The sequence below is a fragment of the Ailuropoda melanoleuca genome, chromosome 3 (assembly GCF_002007445.2).
Source record: "Ailuropoda melanoleuca isolate Jingjing chromosome 3, ASM200744v2, whole genome shotgun sequence".
Classification (NCBI taxonomy): Eukaryota; Metazoa; Chordata; class Mammalia; order Carnivora; family Ursidae; genus Ailuropoda; species Ailuropoda melanoleuca.
This window is the reverse complement of record NC_048220.1, coordinates 120,485,658-120,510,705: the sequence shown is the minus strand read 5'-3', so window position 1 is coordinate 120,510,705 and position 25,048 is coordinate 120,485,658. Positions and strand designations below refer to the sequence as shown.

The 25,048-nt window shown below is 45.8% G+C and overlaps 1 protein-coding gene across 3 annotated transcripts in view; it reads right to left on the bottom strand.

Moving 5' to 3' along the window:
- Window positions 1-265: 265 nt before the first annotated feature.
- The window catches only part of AGXT2 (alanine--glyoxylate aminotransferase 2), a 34,889-nt gene continuing 10,106 nt past the window's right edge, over window positions 266-25,048 (bottom strand). Inside the window, exons 4-14 of one of the 3 annotated variants that reach the window (XM_034657021.1) lie at window positions 24,721-24,844; window positions 23,361-23,455; window positions 21,733-21,826; window positions 20,984-21,077; window positions 17,132-17,232; window positions 16,189-16,281; window positions 13,083-13,215; window positions 11,758-11,849; window positions 9,578-9,727; window positions 5,217-5,315; window positions 266-1,514 (exon numbers count right to left, since the gene is read on the bottom strand). In XM_034657021.1, the coding sequence (XP_034512912.1) occupies window positions 1,407-1,514; window positions 5,217-5,315; window positions 9,578-9,727; window positions 11,758-11,849; window positions 13,083-13,215; window positions 16,189-16,281; window positions 17,132-17,232; window positions 20,984-21,077; window positions 21,733-21,826; window positions 23,361-23,455; window positions 24,721-24,844 (1,183 nt within the window). In that variant the 3' untranslated portion in view covers window positions 266-1,406. The remainder of the gene's footprint in view (window positions 1,515-5,216; window positions 5,316-9,577; window positions 9,728-11,757; window positions 11,850-13,082; window positions 13,216-16,188; window positions 16,282-17,131; window positions 17,233-20,983; window positions 21,078-21,732; window positions 21,827-23,360; window positions 23,456-24,720; window positions 24,845-25,048) is intronic. The other 2 variants (XM_019799863.2, XM_034657022.1) reach the window with 2 other exon arrangements.

Below are 25,048 nucleotides of genomic sequence, written 5' to 3'. Positions count from 1 at the left end.
GGTCAAATAACATCTAACTGCATGCTGAGAATGCTGTTTCACTTTCAATTCTGTGGACTGTCTTCTGTTTGTGTTAAGGAGAGGGTATCAATTTGCCAGTAGTTTTGACACCCTTCAAATACTCTCTAATCTCCCCTTTGTTTTATATTTTTTAAAGATTTTTTATTATTTATTCGACAGAGATAGAGACAGCCAGCAAGAGAGGGAACACAAGCAGGGGGAGTGGGAGAGGAAGAAGCAGGCTCATAGCGGAGGAGCCTGATGTGGGGCTCGATCCCATAACGCCAGGATCACGCCCTGAGCCGAAGGCAGACGCTTAACCGCTGTGCCACCCAGGCGCTCCTAATCTCCCCTTTGAACAAAGAACAAGCCTCAGACTGGGAACATCTGCAAGAAATTGCATCTTGCTAGGCCTGAATTACATTGCTTTGTGTTCATTTTATTTGTATGATTACTTTCCAGTATGACAAGAAGTACTGATTTCCCATTTATTACTACCATAGAAAGGTTACTATCAAATACATCTAAGTAAAACAAGTTAAATTAAGGAAAAATATTAAGTCAATTCTAAGATGGGTGGTATATACATATGGGGAAAAAACCACTAAGAAATGTGCATTCTAATGACTAAAGTTTGGAAAATTCTGGCCTTGGAGGCTATTACAATAAAAGTAACAAGGGTTTAGTTCAGGGTGGGGTGATGGAAGTCGAAATCGAGAAGTCGGCTCTGATAGATATTTTAAGGGAGTTAAAAAAGAAGGGGACAGTTATTTTCTGCATCATTTCTTAGGATGCTTATGGTTGAAATCATAGTAAGCTTTAATCAAAGAGACTATGCAATACACAGAATTTATTATCTGATAACAAGAAGCTCCAAGGTAAGATCTAGGATTGGTTAAGTCAGAGGCTCATTGACATTACTAAGGACTCAGCTTCCTTCTACCTTCCAACCCCAGCGAAGAAGCTTTCTCTTCGTGGCCTCAAAATGGCTGACATGATGTGAGCATGACCTATGACGATCAGTGCAAGAAGACATGTCTTCTGGTGATGAAGAATGAAGAACAAAGAAACCTTCACCTGAATGCACCTCCACCAAAATATTTTCCTTCAGGATTCGTTGTCCCCAAATATGTCACATGTCATGCATAAGCCAATCGCTGACAGGGGGAACTAAATGACCATAACTAACCTAGAATAATTAGGATTTATTCTCTGAGCTAGGGATAAAGATCCGTTCTTGAAGGATGGATTTCTCAAGATAATGGGGGCTCTGGTAACACATTTGCTGGTAGGTAGTCAACCACGTCCCATACAACTTATACTAATTATCTGATTGAATTCCTCAAATTAACCCTTGAACGTAAGTGGGAAGTTCTTGAAGTTTATGGTTTTTCTTTTCAAAAATTTTATTTAGCTCTTCTCTCCATGTGTTGGATTAAGGCAGACCGAAATACTTCCACTGCAAAATGAACATCTGGTTTAGTGATGCACATTGAGGGTGCGATGCGGAATGTCTGAGGAGACAAAGGAAAACAGAGCAACGGATCATCACATTGAATCAAATATAACCTCGAGAAAATGCACTAAGCGAAGACTCTTAAACCTTATTTTTATGACATGTCTTATATTTCCCTCCTGGGTTGGTCTCCTCCCTCCCCAGTGTTGTACCCAGACCATTCACCTTCTAGGTCTCCTAACAATTCTGGTACCATCTGGCTCTGCCCGTCTTCCTTTTTGGCATCTGCTCACCTCCTGGTCTTTCCACCACCTTCACTGAGGTCTTGGGCCCCTATCTACACCTCATCTCTGCGGGTACCGAGGGTGCCTTCCACGCCCAGGTATACAACCCTCCAAACTAGCTTCTCGGTTTCCTGATTGCCACGACTCCCAGAACCTTCATCTCTGCTCCTCCGCATCCATCCCCCCACCCCCACCCCAAAGCCGGCTCCACGAGCTTCCTCTTCACCAGGAACGATCCAATTTCGGATTTTTGGATTCCCACCACATCTGCCCTTTCCGTGAAAACTGCAGTCGCCTCATCCCCCACTGGCTTTCGGGCTGCGGCCCCGCTCCGCGTCTCCCTCCCTCTCCCGCCCGGCCAGCCTCGTCCGGTTGCCGGTGGGCACGACTTTCTCAGCGGGCCGTCCTGTCGCGCGCCCCGCACCCCCTGCCGCTGCGCCCACAGCCGCAGGTCTCCGCTGGCTCCGCACCGCCCACCCCACGGTGTTAAGCGGGAAGGGTCGGAGAACATTCCGCCACCGCCGGGCGGACGGGCAGACAGACAGACGGACACCGCTCCAGTTTCAGGCTCCCAACCTCTGCTGGTCCCAACTTTCCCTTGTCCTCGGTCCGCTTCCTTGCCCGTGGGAAACCTTTCCCCTCCCTCCCAGTTCGTTCCCTCAGCTCCCACGCCTCTCCCTCCGTGTCACTGACGACCTTGCCTCCTGCCGCTCAGAAGCTGTCAGGCAAGATCCTTCTAGAAAGGCGTGTGCTCCCGCCTCCAGTTTTACATCCCCGCCTGAAGGGCAGGAGAACCAGGTCTTTCGGATGGAAGTCCGTGCCCTGGGCCCTGGAGCCGCGCCTCGCGTTCGCTCGGGGAAGCGTCCCCTCCTCTCGGGGGTCCTCAGCTTCTCGCATCCCCCCTCCCCAAACCTGTAAACAAGCGGACTTAAAGCTCTGCCAACCCAAATCCAAACCACACCGCATCAAAAGCGGCCCCCCCCCCCCCCCCCCCCCCCCNTACAAAAGCTACCCTCCTTTTATCCCAAGGGACTCGAAAGAGGGCCTGGTGCTTATTGGCCATTACTGTTCCCTCTGCGTTGTCCAGGCGCACCCTCCCAGCAGGGATGCCGCCTGGGGGGCCGGGGTCCCTCCCTCCCCTTGAACCCCGCCAGCCTCGTGCCTCTGGGCCTTGCTAACTCTCCTCTGTGTGGGCACCTGGCCTCGCCCCGGCCCTGCACATGCAGGTGTGTGTCCGGCGCGCACTGCCTTTCCTGCGGAGATGCCCTTCCCCGGAGACGACTCCTCTCGCCACCGAGAGGCCGACGACGCCAGCGATCGTGACTTGTCCCCGCTTCCCCCCTCTGAGCTGCTGACTTCTCTGCAGGAACAGATGTCCGCAAACTCCCCAGCCTGAGCAGGTTGGAAGCGGCGCTCCTCCTGGCCGTCTCGCAACCGAGTTCGACAGGAGGCGCGGTCCTCCCCGCCTCCCCGCTCCCTCACTCTTCCTGTCTCGGCCTGCGCACTTCACACTTCTGGAGTATTCCCTGAGTGCCCCCTTTATCTGGCTACTGTGGAGTGAGCTCAAACAGCACCATCAGCCACCCCCCACCCCCTTCACTGCCCCCCAAATCGGTCCCTCTGGTTTATTCAAGATCCTCAGAGGACAGACTCCGTCCGAAATCCGACTGCCTGAGCTTGGATCCTGGTTCTGCCACTTACTAGCTGGGGTACTTAGCTAATTTACTTAACTTCTCTGTGCCTCTTTCTCTTCACCTGTAAAATTAGAACAATAATAGTACATATCTCATAGGCTTGTTGAGAGCATTGCAGGAGTCAATGCAAAATGTTTGTAACAGTGCCTGACAAGCATCAAGGTTTTGCATCATTACCACTCACCGCCTCAAGCCTTATGCTTTCGAGCTTGTAGCCTTTGCACTCAACTGGAGCTCTACACAAGGTAAACAAGGGTTTATCTCATTGTGTAAGGCTCAGCCTAGCTAGGAAGTCGGGGCTAGGAGTCCTTGCTCTTTCCTGCTGTGACGCGCCTTTTTATAGCTGTAAAGGCTGTAGGTGCGCTGGATACATTGTATTATAATTTGCTGGTTATGCCTTCCTTTCCTGCCAGCTCTGAGAAGGGAGGGACTGATGTTATTTATCATTGCAAGGGCTGCTTAGTGCTTAGCACTTGAATTGTTTTCCAGATAACTAAGAAATAACTAAGCAAGTAAACAATTGTTTCGTGTTTTTATAAGTTAAAGGATTTTTAATCATTAATTCGTACAGAAAAATATTTGTGACCGGGACTAGAAAAAACTCACAGAGAATGTCCCAGCAAAAGTGCTCATTCTGGTTTTGTTTGAAGTAGGTTTGGTTTGGGCTGGGAGAGTTTTAAGCCTATTTCTTAACAGGGTGAGGGGAAGTTGAGGAAAAGTTACAGATACAAGAGAACGCAATGATGTCCCCTTGAACAAAGGTAGAGTGTCAACAGGCAAGGGCACGGGTGGATGATCTAAATCTGAATAGGAGAGACACCTCATTCCCTGAATCTTCAGGAAAGGAAGTAAGTAACGGATGTCGGGACAGATGAGTTTACACAGAGATCTTATTTAAGAGCTTCTGTGTCCCTGAGAAGTAGGAGGCGAGAGCGTTCACTGGACTCGAGTGCGGGGCAGGAACGGAGCAAAGAAACTGGGAAGAAGGACTGACATTTAAAATGGGAAAGAAAGATGACAAAGGACAAGAACAAATTAGGGGAGTAGCAGAAGCTACCCTAAATCTCACGTGTCCGCCCTGGAACCCCTTCAGGGTGAGGGTGCTGCGGCCTGAGCGATCTGGGGAGAGGGCTTCCCTAGGAGCCACAGCGCGCCCACAGGGCAGGGCCGCACCAGGACCACGCCTTCCCGGGGCTACAGCCGGCCTTTCCAGGGGGGAGCAGGAAGAGCGCGACTCTGCAGCTTCCGGCCTGAGGCTGAAGGGCACTGAGAGTGGCTGATTCTGAGATCTCACTAGGGACCCGGCCAGGGTGGTCTCCCACCCCTCCTGCAGGGTCACCCCGGCCTGCCGGCACTGCTACGTCCCTCCTGGCCACAGTGGCCACTACGTCCCAGCAGGGTGAGGGTCCTCAAGTCAGAGCACAGGGCTCAGTTAAGAACGACTAGAATTGCTTTCACAGAGTTAGAACTAATTCATGCATGAGAGAAATTAGTTATTGCATGATTGTGATGACTCTACTGTGACCTATACTGTAAATTCTCTGCTTCGTACATCTCTTTTTATGCCTTGTTGGACGGTCCTCCTAGAGCGGCGGTAACTAAACCATTTGAACACAGCGCCCCCTCGTGGTCTTCAGGCATCACTGCACCTTTTTCCATGAAAAGACCTGAGCAGTATGCCCAGAGGAAGTGGGGCTGGGTCTTGAAGAAAAGAGACCAACACTGGGCTCTCAGGGAGACGCCTACCTAAAGGGATAAGGGAGACACCAGCCTTTCTCTTACCTGCGCAAAAATGCCGCCTCTGCCAATTAGAAGCCCCATGCGTTTGCAGTCGTCATGGATTTCACCGACTTCTTCCCGGGAAAGAGGCTCGCAGCTCACCTGCAAATACATTTAAAATATATTTTCTATTTGGGTTTGAATTGTTCAGGACGTTTTTTCCAACAGAGAAAAAAAAGCAACTCGAGCAATCAGTGCTCTTCTCTCCCTCTTAATCTCTCTCTCCTCACTGTAATTGAATACAGCTATTAGAAAAATAAAGCTGTTAATTGCTGGATGGAATTTTTTTGGAGGGGTGGTGTTATTAAAAATATTTGTTTTTATCTCAATTCATCCCAAATTCCTAAAGAAAAAATGAAGTTGAATGCAGATTGCCAGTGAATTTTTGGCTCTGCTAATGGCTATCCTGGGAATTTGGTTCTTTCTTAGCTAAATTTGGAGTCGGCTTTATTGATGTAATTCTCAACTGTTCACTTTGTTTTGTTCATATAAAGGGCTCATTTCAAAGCCCAGGAAATGGCTCCAAAGTTACACAAGGGCATGAACAATCCCAGGCTTTCCTTGGGCCACAGCACGCCCAGGCAGCTGGGGTGGCGCCAGCTGTCCTCATCTCCCTGGCTTGCAGAACTTGCTCTTTCTCCCCCAAGACTTAATCCTCCAGGGTTAAGAAAGGTAAGAACTTTCGGGGGGCGGGTAGAGGCTGTTTCAGGTTACCAGGCATCCGAGGTTGGTCTCTCCCTGGGGGTCCAGACATGCCACTACCCATTTGGTGGCACTGGGCTGGGGGCTAGCGCCCTTTCTGTATGTCTCCTCTCTTCCCAGCCTAAGTACAGACGCCTCCCTCTGACTTAGTCATTTCAAGTCTGACCGTGTGTCTGCATGATGTGGAAGCCTTTCCGAACTACAGACATTTGGGGCTCAGGCTCGGCCTATGGACCTCCCAGAGATGTTTGCATTTTTGTCTGTCTTAAAGCTTTGAGATAAGGAAAATAATATTCAGACGTTCAGACTGCTGGATGTTGAGCGCCTGGGATGGGGGGACGAGACTAGGATCTTCTCACTGGTCCTAAAATGTCATCACGCATTCCTGCTTGCCGCTGATGTTCTCATCTAGTAGACAGGAAAGACTAAAATATGATGAAATAATTGAAATAAACTGTGAGAGCCGTCAAGTGGTCAAATACGGTGTGGGCATAGTGAGAGGTCAGAGGGCATTCAGCACCCCCTGGAAAGGTTTCCTGTGGGGAAGTTGAGTTGGTGGGGTCTTGCTGGATAGTCAGGGGCTGGGCGGGTGGAGTTTGGCCTCACTCTGGACTGGGGCAGCACCCCCCTGCATCCTTGCCCATTTTATCATCCCCTGGCCTCAACTGCTGTGACTAATTGAACATCTTGTATGCATTCCTCAGAGAAAAGCAGGGCTGAAACTCTGAGGTACAGCCCCAGGCCAGCTGCCCAGGCCCTGTGCTCAAGCCTGTGTCCCAGCTGCTTGATAATCAGTGGGCCTGTTCCTAACCGACCTCGTGGTGGGTGTGTAATGTCGCTTCATGTTTACTGTTTTTTGGCCTCCCTGCCCCATAAATCTGCATTTAAATAAAAGTAATCCATGGTTATTGAGAAGAAAGCCTTAAACTGAAATGGAGGTACATAAAGTAAAATGGAAAGCTTCCTCTCCCCCAGTCTTACTCCTAGGTTCACCTCCTGTTGATAATTTCACGTGAACCAGACACTTTTTCTATGTGTGCAAATACATCTATATGCATATTTAGAAAAATGAGTCAGGGGCGCCTGGGTGGCACAGCGGTTAAGCGTCTGCCTTCGACTCAGGGCGTGATCCCGGCGTTATGGGATCGGAGCCCCACATCAGGCTCCTCTGCTGTGAGCCTGCTTCTTCCTCTCCCACTTCCCCTGCTTGTGTTCCCTCTCTCGCTGGCTGTCTCTATCTCTGTCAAATAAATAAAATCTTTAAAAAAAAAAGAAAAAGAAAAATGAATCATACTCTATAATGTTTTCCAAGTTTCTTTTAACAGTTTACAATGTCTGTTGGAAATCTTTCCATGTCATTGTATTTGGGCCTCACCTTCTTAAAGGTTACCTGCTATTTCATAGTTCGTTGGTAATTTGTTCAATCATCTATTGTTGGACATTTATGCTGTTTCCAATTTTTTGTGATTATAAACAATGCCATAAACATCCCTGCTCATCTATAGCTTTCAAACTTCTATGAGTATTTGTTTCGGAGATATTTCTAGAAGTGGAATTGCTCGGTCAAATGCATACCTTTAAAATGTTGATAGATACAGGCCAATTGCTTTCTAAAGGGCTGTACCAATATATGTCCTCACCAACAGCAGATGGGAGCTTCAATTCTGGGTTATGGCGGACAGTGTCATAGTCAAGTTCTGAGCTGTTGTAATTGTGTGAACACGGTCCGAATTGTTGCAGGGACCTGAACTCAGTCAACACACAATGTAAAGTACTTACCATCTGCATGAGACCTGGCCTCACAAATGTATTACTTATCTAGGAAAGTCAGGTATTTCTACATGAAAACCGAGTCAACAAATACATGATCTGAAAGATCTTTTCAAAGGCGCTTGTTAGAGAGTGGGTGCTAGAGGGATTCTCTGGGGCCTGGAGCCCCTGTCTAGGGGAGAAACAAACAAGTGTTAGGGAGGAGGTGTGAGGAAGAGTTGGATCTGGAAAAAGGCTAGGGTTTCCACAGGGGGATCCAGATGGGAGAACACTGTGGTCCACGGCTGGGGAAAAGTTTGAGCGGTGTTGGATATAGGGAAGTGAATGGCGTTGAGTGGACATTGAATGCAGCAAAGGAATTGGTGAGCTGGGATGTAAAGCTGGGTGGTCTGCCTCCGGACTCCATGCCTGACACTACCAGCTGGCAGAGCTCATTCAATAGATGCAAGTTGATAGCCTGTTTTATTTTTTCCATCACACAGTTTGCACACCTTTCCCGTCAAACATATAGCTATGCCATTGTGGCACGGATGTACCATAATGTAGCCCCTGCTGTGTCCATGGCCATGTGGGAGGATGCCAATGTTTAATCATGACAGATGCAGTCCTCATGAACATTTTGTTCGTGTGTCTCTGAGCACGCAGAAGCTGGGTTTGGAACAGTGGGAAAGAGAAGAACCCCTCCTCTCTCATTGAGTTTTCCTTTGTGGGGTCTGGACTTTGAAGTGTAGATATCTTTGGGGGAGTTCCTTGGTTGGAAGCTAGGATGGACTCTTCTGGGCCTTAAAACAGCCCTTGATTGGGCCACAAGCTGAAGATAAGCATTTGTGGCTTGTGAGCCAGAGGACCTAGGGTCATGTTACTCTTATTTTGCTGTTGTCTTGTCTTAGCTTTAATATCTTGCTTAAGCATTCTAGCTTTGTATTGGCTCTGCTGTGTGGCATTAACGGGAGAGACATGGTCTGGTCTGAGTCCTAAAATAATTGAGCATCAACCCTCCTAAACTAGGATGCTGTGTTCAGATCAAATAGCAAGAAGCAGCTTAAGAGAAAGCTAGACAGGAGTTAGGGTAAAGGGGTTAGTCTGACTTGTCACCATGGTGCCAACATTCTCCCCCTGTTGCTCCCTTCAGCGGGTCTAGGCTTCGCTTTTATGGAGGAGAGGGACATGGGCTGCAGGAGCAGCCGTGGAGACACAGGGAAGGATTTGAGAGACGTGTCGAAGAAGGATCAACAGGACTTGGCACTAGAAACAAGGGAGAGGAGTTACAGGCTATTTTCTGGTCTGGAGCCTGGGTAATTGGGAGAACCATGGAGGGTGAGAAACAGGAAGAGTGAACTTGGAGGAATAACTGGTTTGGGGGAAAATGCCAAGTTCAATTGTTGTCGTATTGAGTTTGAGGTCACAGTGGGAAATGTCATCAGAAAGTCACACTGTGCCTGGTTACTTGGGAGACTGAAAAATATTCACAGACAGATACAAAATCCTGTAGATCCTTAATGTCCTCACCCCAAACCATCACTACAACTCTCTCCTGGCCTTCTGCCTTACTTCCATGAGCTCTCTGGGCCACCTGCCGCTCCCCAGATAACTTCCTCCCTTCCCCTTATGTCTAATTCTAAATATTCAGTCATCACCAATGTTCTGGGCCTTGAGTGGCAGGAAAAATGTCAGCTCCCTGTTCCAAATGCCCTCCCTCATTCCTCTAGAGCTCTTGACGACCTGCTAGCGTTTGGCACTCCCTACCTATCTCTGCTGGGCTCTGCTGGGCCTCGCTGGCCTTGTGTGCTCTCTGCCTGAGAATGAATGAAGTGGTCTTGTAGCTCAGGTTTCCTACTTTAATTCTTCCCAACCCCAAGAAGTCACAGAGAGTACAGCAGATCAGAACCTACCTTATCCTTCACCATTTCTATTCCTATCATGAGGCCTTTGCCTCGGACATCTCCGACAATCTCAAATTCATCACGCAGCTCCGCAAACTTCTGTAGCATGTAGGTGCCAACCTCTTGACTGTTTTCCTGTAGATTTTCTTCTTTAATCACCTGTTTAGAGAAAGTCCCAAATGGTCTTGCATTTAAAAAAAAAAAGTTCTAATATTGACTGAGAAACACAGAGGTAAATTTATATGACCTTCTTTACAGAAACTTGACCAGACACTTGGAACCCAAAATCTAATGTGACCATGCTCTGTACTACAAAAAGCTTTGCTGTAAGGAGAAAAAGAGGCTTGGTATGAGGGATACTTTCCCCAAACCCTCCTCATCTTCAGGGGTGATTAAAAATTTAGGAAAGAATAAAAGACACGTCTCAATGCAGTCTGGAACACAGATGCCATAACCCCGGGGTTCATTATTGCCAGGCTCGGCTGAGGAGTAGGATACAGGGATGAACATAACAAATGTTCTGGGGGAAGCCCTGTCACAGATTCTCACCCTACTGGAAGCTTACTGACCTATGTTTAGTGGCCCTCAGCCAGACACAGACTGTCATTGCCCAAGTGTCCCACCACAGGGCCGTGGCTTTGTGAGCTGAGGGAAGGCCCGTGTGGGCCCAGAGCCAGGGCCCTGAAGTTACAAAAAAATTTTTCACCTACTTCCACTCATGGCAGAGACCCGTGATTCTTGACTACAATGCACACNTACAGGGATGAACATAACAAATGTTCTGGGGGAAGCCCTGTCACAGATTCTCACCCTACTGGAAGCTTACTGACCTATGTTTAGTGGCCCTCAGCCAGACACAGACTGTCATTGCCCAAGTGTCCCACCACAGGGCCGTGGCTTTGTGAGCTGAGGGAAGGCCCGTGTGGGCCCAGAGCCAGGGCCCTGAAGTTACAAAAAAATTTTTCACCTACTTCCACTCATGGCAGAGACCCGTGATTCTTGACTACAATGCACACTACACTACATTTATATTTAGCTGATAATAATTGCATGACTTCATGACTGGAGACCTGTTTGTTCACCTACATCCCCTCTATCTGGTTGAGGTGACATAACACTTAAAAAAAGTTGGCAATGTCTACAAAATGAAGTAAATGACACATTCCTACCCACACTTTTCATTTTGTGATTTTTATCATATTTGAAGATACTTTTTAATCAGCAAGGGAACCTTTTACTTAATTATTTTTATTTAAAAATACTCAAATTTTTTTGAACGGGTGAATCATGTGCTTTGTTCAAAAATCAGAATGTATGAAAGTGTACGCGGTAGAAGGATCCTCTCTGATCCCTGTCCCCCAGCTGCCAAGTTTCCCTCCCCACGAACAACCACGGGGCGTTGTTTCTTGGACACTCGTCCAGTAATGCCCTGCACTTACTTAAGCAAATGCCCTCACGCACATTAGCAAGGGCGTCGGACAGAGGAGACGCGCGGGGAATCCAGGGAGTGGGGCTGAACCATGGCTGAGCTACCTCGTTGGTCCCACTGAACTCAGTTTCTCTCTATGACTGTACAACAAAAGGGAGGAAGAATATAAAGGACAGGCCAAAATTAACCTGAATTCAGGGAGAGCAGTTGGTGACTATCCATCACATACTACTCAAATGAAAAAGAAATTTCAGCGCTCACAGCTAGTGACCTTTTCTTCTTTTTTATTTTTTATTTTTATTTTTTATTTTTTTAAAAGATTTTATTTATTTATTCAACAGAGATAGAGACAGCCAGCGAGAGAGATAACACAAGCAGGGGGAGTGGGAGAGGAAGAAGCAGGCTCCCAGCGGAGAAGCCTGATGTGGGGCTCGATCCCATAATGCCGGGACCACGCCCTGAGCCGAAGGCAGACGCTTAACCGCTGTGCTACCCAGGCGCCCCCTAGTGACCTTTTCTTCTACTTCCCACGCATGTGAGGTTTATTATAAATTATTTTGTGTCTAATACTTCAAGCACCCAAAGTAGATCTTTAAAAAGGGCTGAAAGGGCAGAATAGTAACTGGAAATCTAACTTAAATTCATGGACTGGTAATTACCGCTTCACTTGAATAATGTGATAGAGGTTGGACAATGTGTGTGGGTTTTGAAGTAGCCATTTTGTGAAATGAAGGATGTCAACATGGCTGCTGGAACATACCTCGAGCACCGCTGACCCAATGGCACAGGCCATGGGGTTCCCTCCAAAAGTGTTGAACTGCAAAAGGCGTTTAGCCAGAGACTTGGCAATCTCTAGGGGGAGAAAATAAAAGGTGGACAGAGAGTGAGACATTCTTATCTGTAATCTCCCATCACACCATTTGAATTATATTGACTTTTGTGTTGTATTAAAAATATATTTCATGTCATCGCACCCAATTCATTCTTCATTCAGCTTACAGCTGAGATTTGCAAAAACTGGTTTTTTGTTTTTGTTTTTTTACCTGAAACCTACATCACTTGAGGAGATAAGGAAGTACAGAAAGAAAGGCCGATGCTATGGTTAAGACTTACAGAAGCAACATGACCAGATTCCTGTAGGCAAAGATCAACTGACCAAGGACAAAGAAGCTACAAGACCTTTCTCAGATGTCCACAGACATTGGTCACCTTTGTCTCCAACCCCCTTGCGCTTCCTCCTTTCTCCAACAAACAAGGAGTTTGGACTTCCTGCCCAGGGGAGATGCTTCTTTAGGACGATCGTCTGCCCTCTCCTTGGTTTGCTGGCTTTCCTGACCCCAACATCTCGCCTCTCACATTACTGGCCTGTCGTGTGGCGAGTGGAGGGAGCTTGGACTCGGTAGCATACCTTTATTCATTCAATGAAAACACTGAACCATCAGAGCACTTAATTATCCTTTAGTACCTCTGAAGTGTGCTTACTACCGATGGGAAGAAAAAACAATTTAAAGATTTTTAACAATAAATGGTTAATCAAAATCCTTTTCTGTAAAACCTCACTAAAACTGAATAGGGGGTTTATTCTTATGTTCATTTTATGGAATATTCTGGCTAAATGAGATATATCGTATGTGGTTGTTTTGTTGATGAGCCAGAAACAGAGAAAACTGTCTACTCTGGACCTTGAGTTTATAACATATTGGAATAGCAAGGCCAAGTAAGAGCCTCCCTTCAGAATATGATTCCCTTGGAAATTTCACAGTTAGCTTCAGGTTGATTAAAAGGGATCTCTTATGTGGGTTCTGTTTCTGTGGCACAATTTCCTATACCTTGCTGGAGTGTGAGAACCCTGTATTTCATTGTGGGTGTGGGAGTATTAGTCTTCCTTACAGCAAGAGCAAAAAGGGCTGGCTTTCTTCCACCTCTTCCACAATCTGGCAGACTGTCTCGCTTTATCATTACTTAGGAAATGCATGTATAGTTCCTGTCACTGTCTTCAACCCACACAAGTTCCAAAACATCTGTTTTCTACCATCACCGATGCAAGAGGTCCAGAAGCAAATGCAACCTGCCCGTAGGCCCTACCTGGAGTTGTCGCAACTGCTGCCATGGGAAAGCCATTCCCAATCCCTTTAGCCATGGTGACAATGTCTGGCAGGATGCCATGGGTTTGAAAGCCCCAGAAGTGAGAGCCTAGCCTTCCAAATCCTGTCTGCACCTGATGGAAACAAATCCAGAATCATTGGAAACCTTTCAAAGATGGCTTTTCTGACTGTGTTCGCTTCCCCTTCCCCCTCTTCCTTTTCAATGCCATCATTGCCAGTCATCAGCATCACCATCCTTGTATGATCATGGACACGGCACTTAATTTGTGTCTGAGCTTTTAGTTACCAGGTACCACTTACTAGCTTTGTGGGATTTTAGATATATTTCTGGAGTCCTCTGAACCTATGTTAACTCTGTTAAGTAGAAATGGTAATAGTAATACATCACGGGGCTGCTGTAAGGGTCATATAAATAATGCACATGAAAGGAGCATTCTGGTTAGCAATCCTTAATAAGATCTTCAGTGTGTAAGGCAGCAGAGGAGAAGCTGCTTCTGCCCGGCTGGACGAAACAGGAGTTACAGGGAGTGGATTGGGGCTGGTATGGCTGTGGCCCGGCCTGCGTAGACTAGTCATTCTCTTCCCTGAGATCTTTCCTTCCTGAGAATTATGTCCTGAGATGATCCAGGTAAGCCAGTTAAATCAGGATTGAACTAAATTAACTTTAGTTTATTTGTGCATGCTTTTTCCCTCTTTCTAGAAGACACTCTCCCTGCTTCTTTATCTCACTAACTCCTCTTGTCCTTCAAAACATAGCTCCATCATCATTTGGTCTAAGATTTTCCTGAGCTTTAGTAGGGCTCCCCCTCAAGGCCCCTAGGCATGCTGCCATCAGGACCTCTCACCTTGGACGACTGTCACCACTGTATGTGTCTGATGACAGGGACTGTATCTTATTCCTCTCTTTCTCCACAACACCTGGCAAATGCCTGATAAACGTCGGTGCTTAGCAACTAGAATGAATACGGAAGTAGCCGCAGTGTGTAAGTGAATAAAGCCACACAGACGTCTCCGTGCAAATTTCTACCAGAGCCTTTCTGGTAAAGTTTCCTTGAAATCATTACAATGGGGGATACCTTACAGAATTGTTATAGATAGTTCTAGCAATTCTTATCTTCACTTAGTCATTAGGACAATCCTTCTTAAGATCCCCCTGTGTTACGCAGTTTCTAATTACGTCCTTGAAAGTGATAAAACTGGGGCGCCTGGGTGGCTCAGTCGGTTGGCCGGCTGACTCTTGATTTTGGGTGGGGTTGCGATCTTGGGCTCCTCTGGTCCTTTGACCTCTATTGCTATTCTCGGTAGACAGAAGACTGTTGTCTTTGATATATTCTGATATGAGGTGTGATTATGATGAAACAGGCTAAAGCTCACAGAGCCAATGAGTTGGGCTCCCCTCCGAGTGTCCCCTAGGAGGTACTTATGCTTTATTCTACGAATGCTGCCTTGACTCAAGCTATTTTAGAATTTTTTTGGAACTAGTGTTTAAATATCTGTAATNCGTGTGGGGCTCCTTGCTCAGCAGGGCGTCTGCTTGAGATTCTCTCTCCCTCTGCCTCTCCCCCACACTCACGCACTCGTTCGCTCTCTCTCTAAAATAAATAAATTAAAAAAAAAACAGCAATAAAACCACCTATCTTAGAAAATTCTGAAAGTCATATATTTTAAAAATTTAATCTACTTTCTCTCATTGGTCCAACCGTGGCAGCTTCCCTACGTGCTGATTCCAAAGGTTAAAGTTGATTCTCTCACTGACATAGCATATTGTAAACTAACAGAATATACTTTTCTTCTTTTTTTACTAGCAGTTAACTTTCTTCAGGACTTTGACTGGTTTGCGTTCCCTAAACTCCCAGAGGCAGGTCGGAGAAGGGGGGCTGGGCTGGCCCTCGCTTGCGTGTGCAGTGCTCTGGGGGCCATCTAGGTCTGGGGGTACCAGACACCCGGCTGCACATGAGGAAATTGCAAAAACAATTTTGCAGAGGGGACAGCCCAAAGACTGCTTTGGGGAACGTTTAGTTGAGGAAAAATGTTCAGGTGAAGATAGCAGGACTGAAACTGGTGTGAAACATACTCACAAGCTCCCCGCCTGCTCTTCGTGGGTCTAACCACTTGTTAGTAGAATCATGACTGGTCAGCCAGGAAGGAGCCGGGAGCACTCCGTGGTCCCGGTGACCACCCTCTGGTCCTTTGACCTCTATTGCTATTCTCGGTAGACAGAAGACTGTTGTCTTTGATATATTCTGATATGAGGTGTGATAATGATGAAACAGGCTAAAGCTCACAGAGCCAATGAGTTGGGCTCCCTTCCGAGTATCCCCTCGGAGGTACTTATGCTTTATTCTACGAATGCTGCCTTGACTCAAGCTATTTTAGAATTGTTTTGGAACTAGTTTTTAAATATCTGTAATGGTGGCCCTCTTCTCTCTTAACGACTGCATTTCTTTTCTTTTCTTTTCTTTTTTTAGGCGGGGAGGGGCAGAGGGAGAACAAGAGAGAATCTGAAGCAGGCTCCATGCCCAGCGCAGAGCCGGAGCTGGGGCTTGATCTCAAGATGCTAAGATCATGACCTGAGTGGAAATCAAGAGTCAGACCCTTAACCAACTGAGCCACCCAGGCGCCCCGTGCATTTTTTTTTCTTTTAATATCTTTTCCGAACCAGTTTTGTTAGTAAGGTAAGATGATTGCTGCCAGGTTGTTTAATACTGTTTTGGCAAAATTAGGATGAAAACTTGGTTACGAGATTAAATTTCCTATGTGGTTTTGAGCTGCCCCTGCCTGACACAATCCCCAAATGGGAAGCTTAAAAAGTGCCTCGGGTCATGACAGCGTCATCTGTGCCCGCTAGCCACTCATTTGATAGACTCCAATTTGGATATTTAAGTTCTGTTGTGCTTGTTAAATGGACCAACTAGCCCACTAACCAACCAGTCAACTAGCAAAGGCTTCATTAATTCATACCCACATCCTGGAATTCCCACAGGAGATGCTTTTGTTTTGGATTGTGGAGGAAGGTTTGAAGAAGTTTCTCCCTGTGCCTCTCCTGTCCCGGCTCCCTCCACCACACCTGTTCCACAGCAGCTCACCTCATCCGAGACGCACACGCCTCCCCGCTCTCGCACCAGCTCGAAGGCTTCCCGTAGGAACCCCTTTGGGTACTGAATGACTCCATTCACCCCCTGCAAAAGGCCGAACCAGGGAGTCGTATAAGAACAGCATAGACCTTTGAAACTATTTTCAAAAAAAGAAGATAGATCATTCTCATTGGTAACATTGGTAATACTAGCAATTTCCATTTTTTCCCTTCTTTTAAATTTTATTTTAGTATGTTGTGTTAGTCACCATACAGTGTATCATTAGTTTTTGATTGGTAATACTAGCATGATTCATTGGTAATACTAGCAATTCATGATTCATTGGTAATACTAGCAATTTTTAACCTGGTCTTTGGAACTATTCCAACTGGGTGATTCATTGGTAATTCATTGATTCATTGGTAATACTAGCATGATTCATTGGTAATCCATGATTCATTGGTAATACTAGCATGATTCATTGGTAATACTAGCAATTTTTAACCTGGTCTTTGGAACTATTCCAACTGGGTGAAGAGAGAGGCCATTACTCTATGCCATGCCTTTTGGGAAAAGGACGCAAATGCTTATTGTCTTCTGACATTAGAAACAAAGTGGATTAAGGGGATTTGGTAATATTGAAGAAAGGCTCCCCCTGACAGTGTGGGTATTAAGCAACTAAAGTTTGCTTAATAAAGTTTCCTTTTCTTCAGAATTTTAGGAATTCAATAGTTTCATCTATCTGTTCAGCCCAGGAATGCAGGACATGGTTTTTTGAAGGTCAGTAGAAAATCGGGGGCCCTCTTTTTTCAAGGAGACCAAGAGAATGAATTGAATTTGGAGAGGGACACAGCAATGGTCACTTACATATTTTGGAATTCTCTAGAATGTGTGAGTTAAAACTCTCTGATAATTTAAAGTCAGCCCAATTAATGTCTAGGGTCAATATACCCACTTGAATTGGCTCTGCAAAAAATCCAGCAATTGATTTGGCCACAGAAGTGTTCAGAGTGTCTTTGAACTGTTCAATATACTGGTCCTTTGCTTGGCAGCAGTCTGCAAAAAAAACCCAAGAGCCACAAACAAACAAACAAAACATAGATTTGAAGATGTGAGAATGGCATTCAGTAGAATGGGGGAAACATAGAAAAAAAGAAAATAGGATGAGTAGATTGACTAGAATCCTTAGAATACAGTAAGCAGGATATAAGGATATAAATTCTGAAAGGGGGACATTCTTTTGGAAGAACTTGTACTTTGGTTTGAGCAGGGAGAGTAGGATAGCCATAAAAATGTAAATAAACCACTTCAGTCATTTCTATCTGGGGAAGAAATGGCCCAAAGTATCACTGAGTCTGGAATACAGAGCTATGTCACGCAAGGATGCCTATCCTCTCAGCTGGGTAGATTTAATTCAAATGTATTTGGGGTGTGGATTTAATCTATTTGAAAATAACTCTATTTATCTTTTATTGCCACTTAATTTGATGCCACGGTTTTAAAGCTACAGAGTGTCTCAGTCTTTAGAATTAATAGATATGTTTCTAGAACAACCAGAATCTGGTCTGAAGAGGAATGTACTGGAGCCAGATAACATTGATCCATGGTAGCAAGGGAGAGGAAGCTTTCTTCTCTGGAATACCAAGGGTCCCAGATCGGCTGCATCCATACATGATTGAACCTTCAGAATTTTTATCCTAGCCTCTAATTTGATTCTAAACAGCACCCCACAGCTTCTGAACTGAAGCCCATCTCCATGGACAGCAGAAGGGGTGCAGAGGGAGGTGTGGACGTGACAGGGCCCCAGCCCCAATGACAGTGACTGCACCTGCCGTCCTAGCACTTGTTTGGATTCGTGGAGGTAGTCCTAGCTCCCTGGCCCCAAACATATTTTGAGGTACATGTGATATTTGGGAAAGCTTGCTTGACCGGGGTACCCGACATCGTTGTTCGTTGGAGTGGGGGTTGGCAGTGTGACGAAGGAAGGAAGGAAAGGGTATCAAACCCAGAAAGCACGTTTTTAGTGTCGCTTAAGTTGTGTGATGAGCAGAATATACTAGACGAATAAATCTATGCCTCTCGAGACTGGATTTTAAAATTTTTAGTAAGAAAGGAAGAGAAAACAACCAAAGATGACTCTTAAGGGGGGGATCAACTGTTCAAAAGATATAATGTGGAAATTTAGCAAACCGAGCAGTAACTGGAGAGATCAAAGGGTGGAGCAAAATCAACCCTAACGGCTTAAATTTGGACAAAACTAAACCGAGAGAAGGTTTTGCTTAAAGCTGTGATAGACCTTTCATGATTTGTCCCCTTCTGCCCACAGGTGCAGTGATGAGAGGGGTCACCTGCTGTAATCAGTTTCTTATTTCATTTCCCATTTCCCATTTCCTTCCTGAGCTCATTGCTCTCACTCCAGGTCAGGCTGCTTCTGGAGAGAGACGGGGTGCAGGTGCAGCGGCGTCACCATGGCAACAGCAAGGGTGTAAAGAGCGGATGTTCTCCTGGATACCATGTGAGCAACAGGGTAGAGATGGAAGAGCTGTTATCTTAGCTGCTAGTATGGAAACAGTTAAATGCAGTGAAAGGCCAAGAAAGAACAATTCTTAAGGAAAAGGAAACTCATTTTGCAAAAGGTGAAGAAGAATGACATGATCGGTACGAGATCTGGGGCGTTGCAGGGCAGTGGGCGCTAGGAGGTGAATGTTATCACGGGTGACGTGAAATTCAGGGTATGGAATGAACGCTTGGAAAGACAAAATCCTGACAAAAGGATAGAGGAAGGTAAGGAAATCTCCCACAGCAGCAGCTAGCTCAGGCTCACAACATGGACCCCTGCTTACGCCCATGCGGATGGCCATGATGGAGCCCGGAGGTGAAAGAACTTCTACCAAGATTGGCACCTGTATGCGCCCAGTGAAGGAACCCTAAGAGGAGTTGAGAACTGGAATTTTCTACACTCAAAGTGCTTTACACGCTGGCTTGCTTTTGCAAACCTATGAATCCGCCTTTTTACAACAAAGACCAAACACTTCTCAGCTCCCCAAAGCCCTGGAGGAGGCTGAAGTCCCTTTTGTACTCCTATTCCATTTAAATATGTATCAGCCGTGTCTCTTGAACATATGAATTAAGGAAACAGCTGACTTCAGATATGCCAAAGACAACAGTTCACAGAAGCAGAAATGTAGGTCCATCACTATCATTTAGTCTCCAGATGCCACTAGAGAGATGACCACGGGGTTCTAGCATTGTCATGTTGGCCTAGAGCCAAGAAGGTCTCAAAGAGGGAGGAGGCAGAGAGGATGGACAGAGAGGGACCCAGAGTGGGGAGGGAAGGCAACGGTCATCTCTTAAGTGCTTCTGCCTGCTAGGCTCTGAGTTCATGGTTTTGTGGTCAGAGTGAAGTCTATGAGGTGCATGCAACTCATTTTAGCTCTCGATACCATCAAGATAGGATCCACAGGTCTGGCTCTACAGGGACACTTGGCATTGCTACTATACGCCTTCCTGTACAGAAAGCTCTCTTCTGTTGATCTCACGAAGCCTGGTAATAAGGGACAGGGGGCAGGTACTGCCCTCTGTATCTTGCAAATGACGCAACCGATAGAGCATTTGATCATAGCTGAATCAGCCGGGACTGGGAGTGGAATCCAGGTCTCCCGACTTCACGGGTCCACTCAGTCCTGGCCAGCAGAACGGGAATTATTGTGAGGCCTGGGTTCATCCTGCTGGGACATCAGTGTGAGCAAGGATGGCCAGGGCCTGGGAGCACTGGTTTGGAGTCAGAAGGCTTGGGGTTAAGTCCTGGCTTTCCAGCCTCCCTGCTGTGGACCTTGGTTTCCTTATTTTTAAAACAGAGAGTCATATGCATATAGCTTTAAATCTCCTTACAGTTTTAAGTTCTGGGACCACGACATCCTGTTTCAGTGCTCATTCTTGCATCCTCCTGCCCCCACTTTGCCATTATCCCGTCTGAATTTTAAGGAGACTGTGCATTTTCTTCCTTTCAAAGCTGATTTTTTACGACTTCCATTTGCATTCTTTTTCTCAACCCGGTGAGTCCGACTATCCCATCAGCTATCTTCGGCAGAAGCATTTAGCTCTTCTTCTCGGCACTACTCAGGAGCGGCTACTCAAAGGTCCTGCACTGCGCGGACAAGCACGAGGGGAGACCCTCGTGCTGATTAACAAAGAGGAGATCCTGCTTCCAAGCCACGTCTTGGGGTCAGAATAGGTAAAGAATGCACATAAAAACGTGCTGGGTAAGGGGAAGCTTTCCTTTTGAGAATGCCTTTAAAACTTTTGCAAGAGATGTCAGCAGCCTTTGGGAGTGGCCTTAAGTTTTGACAGATGCTCTCATTTTGGCTGGCATCCTGGGTCCCTGGGGGAGCTTCTCGACTGGTGTTTTGAGATTGCTGAAAGTATTCTTCCCCCCCCCTTCCCCCATTGGGAACTGGTAAACAATTCCACCAGCCTTGTTGTCTTTTAAAATTGATAGTAGAGCTGTTGCTAATAGAGCTAACAGAGCTCTTTTCATTAAGTACCAAGTGATAGTCCGTTTAGCTTAGCTGATAGCGTGAGATGCTCTTCCTCACAGCCGGAGAGCTCCGCGGCGGTTGGCATGAGAAGCGTTGATTCGACGGGGGTGGGGGGGCTGGCTTTCTGGTGTTGTTTCCTTTGGCTCTTCCCTTTTCCATTTTTTTTTTCAAATCCGTTCACTTAGGAATGGTTCAGACTTTCTCTAGTTTCCTTACCCCTCCCGACCTTCCACCATGCACCTCGCACCTCCCTCCCTGCCCCCTTGAACCTGGTGCACAGCTGCATTTCCTAATTGTTTGCACAGGAGAATCTCGACAGTGGCTTCCTCCCCAGGGGCCACGGAAAACATCTGGGCACATTGTCTGCAAATGACAAAAGAAGGAATTTAGCAAAATGGGACGACAAGGTAGCCAATTTGAAGGAGCATGTGATACCGATCCCCGGGTAAGAGGGCTTCTAAATTTGATACGGAGATTCCTCCTGTGCTCCTTTCCCACTTAGGATGAAACCCAAATATTTTGGTTTGAAAAGATAATTTTTTTCTTAGAAATCAGTTATGGGGGCACTTTACAAAGGAAACTGATTTCGGTGTCCGCTCAAGAGTTTGGTGAGTAAGGGCGTCTGAAAGAATAGGAATAATTAGCTATCTGATTCTTTTGCTGAGGTGGGTATATAGCAAGTGAGAGCAGAAGGTGAGTGCAGGGATGGTTCTGTAGAAATCTTATGCACTCAAGGGTCTGAGAACTAATTTCAATACATTTATTTGTAGTTTACTTGATCTTATTTAAAAGTAAAATAAGTTTTAAAAATCTCTATCATGAATTATTACTCAGACTCTGAAGTCCTTTCTAATAAACATTTCCTCCAAGTCAGCTTTGGTTCGACTAAGTCAAATTCAGCCCCTGATTAACGATAGGCTTTATATTCATTTCTAATCCTAGTACCCGGACAATCTGATCAGTCATACCATGTACAGAGCAGCCTTTAGAGAAACAACATAAAAATCTCAAAACTCACTGATTGGCAGCCCAACCCACCGGGGAGATCCATCCTGAAGGTCCCTACGTTTGTCAGGCCAAGTGTGTAAGGACTGCACCCATGGTAGCCTCCTCTGCAAAGAAGAGAGAGAAGATGGGGTTACGTTCATTTTTCTTCGAGTCAGAGGAACACCATTAACATGCAAGTCCAGTGATTTCTAAGAAATCTTCTAAAGCTATGCCAGGAGAATTTACTTATTTGTCTTTTCTCCTGGGGTCATTGATTTGAAATGGTGAAAGGAAGCTTTGGAGGACATCTGGGCAAGAATTCTGACCTTGACCGCTGCCCTACTGGATTACTGTACAGTAGTGAGACTCATCTTTTAGCAACATGCCAGAAATGATATATTCAATGAGCATTAGTCTTCACAGTAGTCACCTTGAGAAGCCAAACGTGTGTTCCTAAGATGTGGCTATTGCACAAATGCCTCATAAGCCACTTTATTTGGCATATAAGGATCACAGGTTTTGTTTCTTTTTGAACCCAAAACTATCATATTTAGTATAAATCATCCTAATCACCAGTCTTGGCTTCATATGGGTTTTGACAGTTCCTCAAATCAAAATCACCCTTACATGGGGATTTATGACTATTAAGACAATTCAAAAGTATGGTCATCCATCTTGAAGGAGGAGACACAAACGTGTGTTAAACCCTAGTAACACCTGACTGCTTTGAATAGATCGACATTTGACATGTATATTCCAGGATATTTATTTGGGTAAAACATGAATCACATTTTTTGTTGCCATATTTCTCTGATAATAAAAGTTTCCTTATGCCTGTAGTTACTACACGTGCGTTTTATATGGAATGTGCAGTACTGGGTGTAATCAAATCTTTTGAATTGAGACCAAAATTATGACCAGACAGGTGACAGAATGGGACTATCTCTTCATTCCATCTACTTTTACCACAAGTCACTCTTTGGCATAATCCTTATTATAAGAGCCTGTTTCAATGTGCTACGTAAAATCACCCAAAGGAGGCAACTGCGAGCAAAATGCTTAGTTTTCTCTTATTTTTAATGCTAATATAGCTGCTGAGGGTTTATAATTAAGTTATTAAAATTATCAATTTTCAAAAGTCATTCAAAGAAGCAGAAATATACAGGTTAAATATGCATCCTCCGAACTTAAAGAGAATCAAAGGTGAAGAAAAACCTGGTGTAGCTCGCACTAGGAAGTAAGTAGAGGGCTCCTTAGCACAAGCAGAGATGAAAACCGGCCCACTGTCATATGGTAGAGCCAGGGGCATCTATGGGTATCGACCAGTCATTCACCACTTGGCATATGTCCTGCTCAATACTATACATTCAAAGTAAGAAAACTGACATATGACCATCTCTTTAATTTTATGGGAGGATCTATGACATAGCTAGTACTCCACGCTGTTTGTTACCCCAGTCGGGGACCCCTGCCTTTGATCAGGCCAATTCAGATGGGGTTATCCAGTCATAAAATTCATTTGATTCTGCCCTAACACCTAAAATTAGAATTGTAGTCCTGGGAAAGCCTCCTTCCCCTCCAGACTCTGTTTTAAAGATGCACATTTAGTATTGGAGTAAGTCAATGTTGTTGGGGTTGAACATTCCAGGGCGTGATTACCTTAAAGAAATAATGTCTGTGCTATTTGAGTGTGCTCTGGCCATCAGCATGGCTAGGTCATTGGCTTCTGAGCCACTGTTCACCAAGAAAATGACCTGGAGGGAAACAGAAGGCACATGGCACCATATGTTAATTTATTTCCTTATTACCCAATTAATTTGAAATTGCTAAAGACTGTGCGTCCCAGCCTCTAATTATTAAGGAGAGTTCCCTTCAGACAAACGGTCCCATCCCTGCATTACTATATTAGTCCTACAGCTGTTCACTGAAGAGCTGCTAAGTGCTAGAGATACAAAAATGGCCAAGGATTATCCCAATTGTGAAACATTCCAGGCTTCCACTGGCTCTGTTCAGTGCTCTGCAAAATGCCAAACTGGGGAGACTCGATGAAGGGTATGGAATGGGTAGCGGGTGAGTGGATCTGAGGACTAGGTTACTTAGCTCTTGAACCTCGACCACCCGCCTGGATTCTGAAGGCTTGGAGAAGACAGGCTCCCTGATCCCGCTGCCCCAGAGGATGTCCCGGCCTGTCTATTCAGTGTGTGTGAATATTGAAAAACAAGCAAACAAAGAAAAAAAATGCAGCTCCTCCTGGCTAAAAGAAAGGGGAGAAGTGACGGGACCTGGGTCCTCCAGACCTATGTGCTTGCGCCCTTGTTGACATCCCTACTCCTGCTCCTCCAGGAACACGCTGGGATGCCCTTAGGTTGTAGCTGGTCCAGCTTTCCTCAGCTCTTGTAGATAATACAGTAAATGGAGAATCTAGAGAATACAGTAAAATAATACTAAAAGCCCACACCAGGGGCTGGGCACTGTTCTAGGCACGACATATATTAGCTCATTGAATCCGGAAATGCAAATCTTGGCCAACATTTCACCATCTCAGTTCAGTTGAAAAAACATTCAGTCATTTCAGAAAACCATCTCATTTAGCAAAACTATCTCAGGGCATCTTAGATCGAATGAATGGAATGGGATATTAATTTTATTAAAAAATGGCTCCACTCTGTAAAAGGAGACATGCAAATGATTTTGTAGAGGGGCCCTGGAGCAAAGAAATAAAACCCCCGAGGAACACAGAGGAGAGTGTCCAGAGAGGAGGGCTGGGGCTTCTGTGAAGTGACTTTTGCAGACACCTGGGCATGGGGAGAACTTCCAAGGAGAGGAAGAGGCTGGGAAGTGATGAGTGAACATCAGCTGGCTTCACCAGCAATTCATAAATTCCTGTCTTCTCCTTGATGCCGTTCAGATTTGACTGTTAGCTCACTATTTCAGATGTTCACTTCATGGACCAAATTCCCTGTTCATATTCCTGCTTCCTCGGGATCATGAGACTTCTGTTCCTTTGAGAGCATCATACCTTTAGAGGCTCCGGGAGAAGTGCCGAAAGCTTCTCTGCGAACTCATGGATTGGAGTGTGGAAGAAGAGGGCACTTGTATGCCACAGGCGTCCAAGCTGCTTTTGTGCCACTGCGTTTACCTTCCTGGATAAACGGGAGAGCAGAGGTCCCCGGGCTGCCAGTGGGCATGCTCCTACCAACACACACACCCCCGGGCACCGAACCCAAATGTATGGCCGCTTCTCACAGTCTCAAGAGGCTGGTTTCATCCACACATAGAAAGAACTCTGTCCAGTAGAGCTGTCTGGCTATGGGATGGGTGGCCTTAAAAGGTCATGGGCTTTTCAC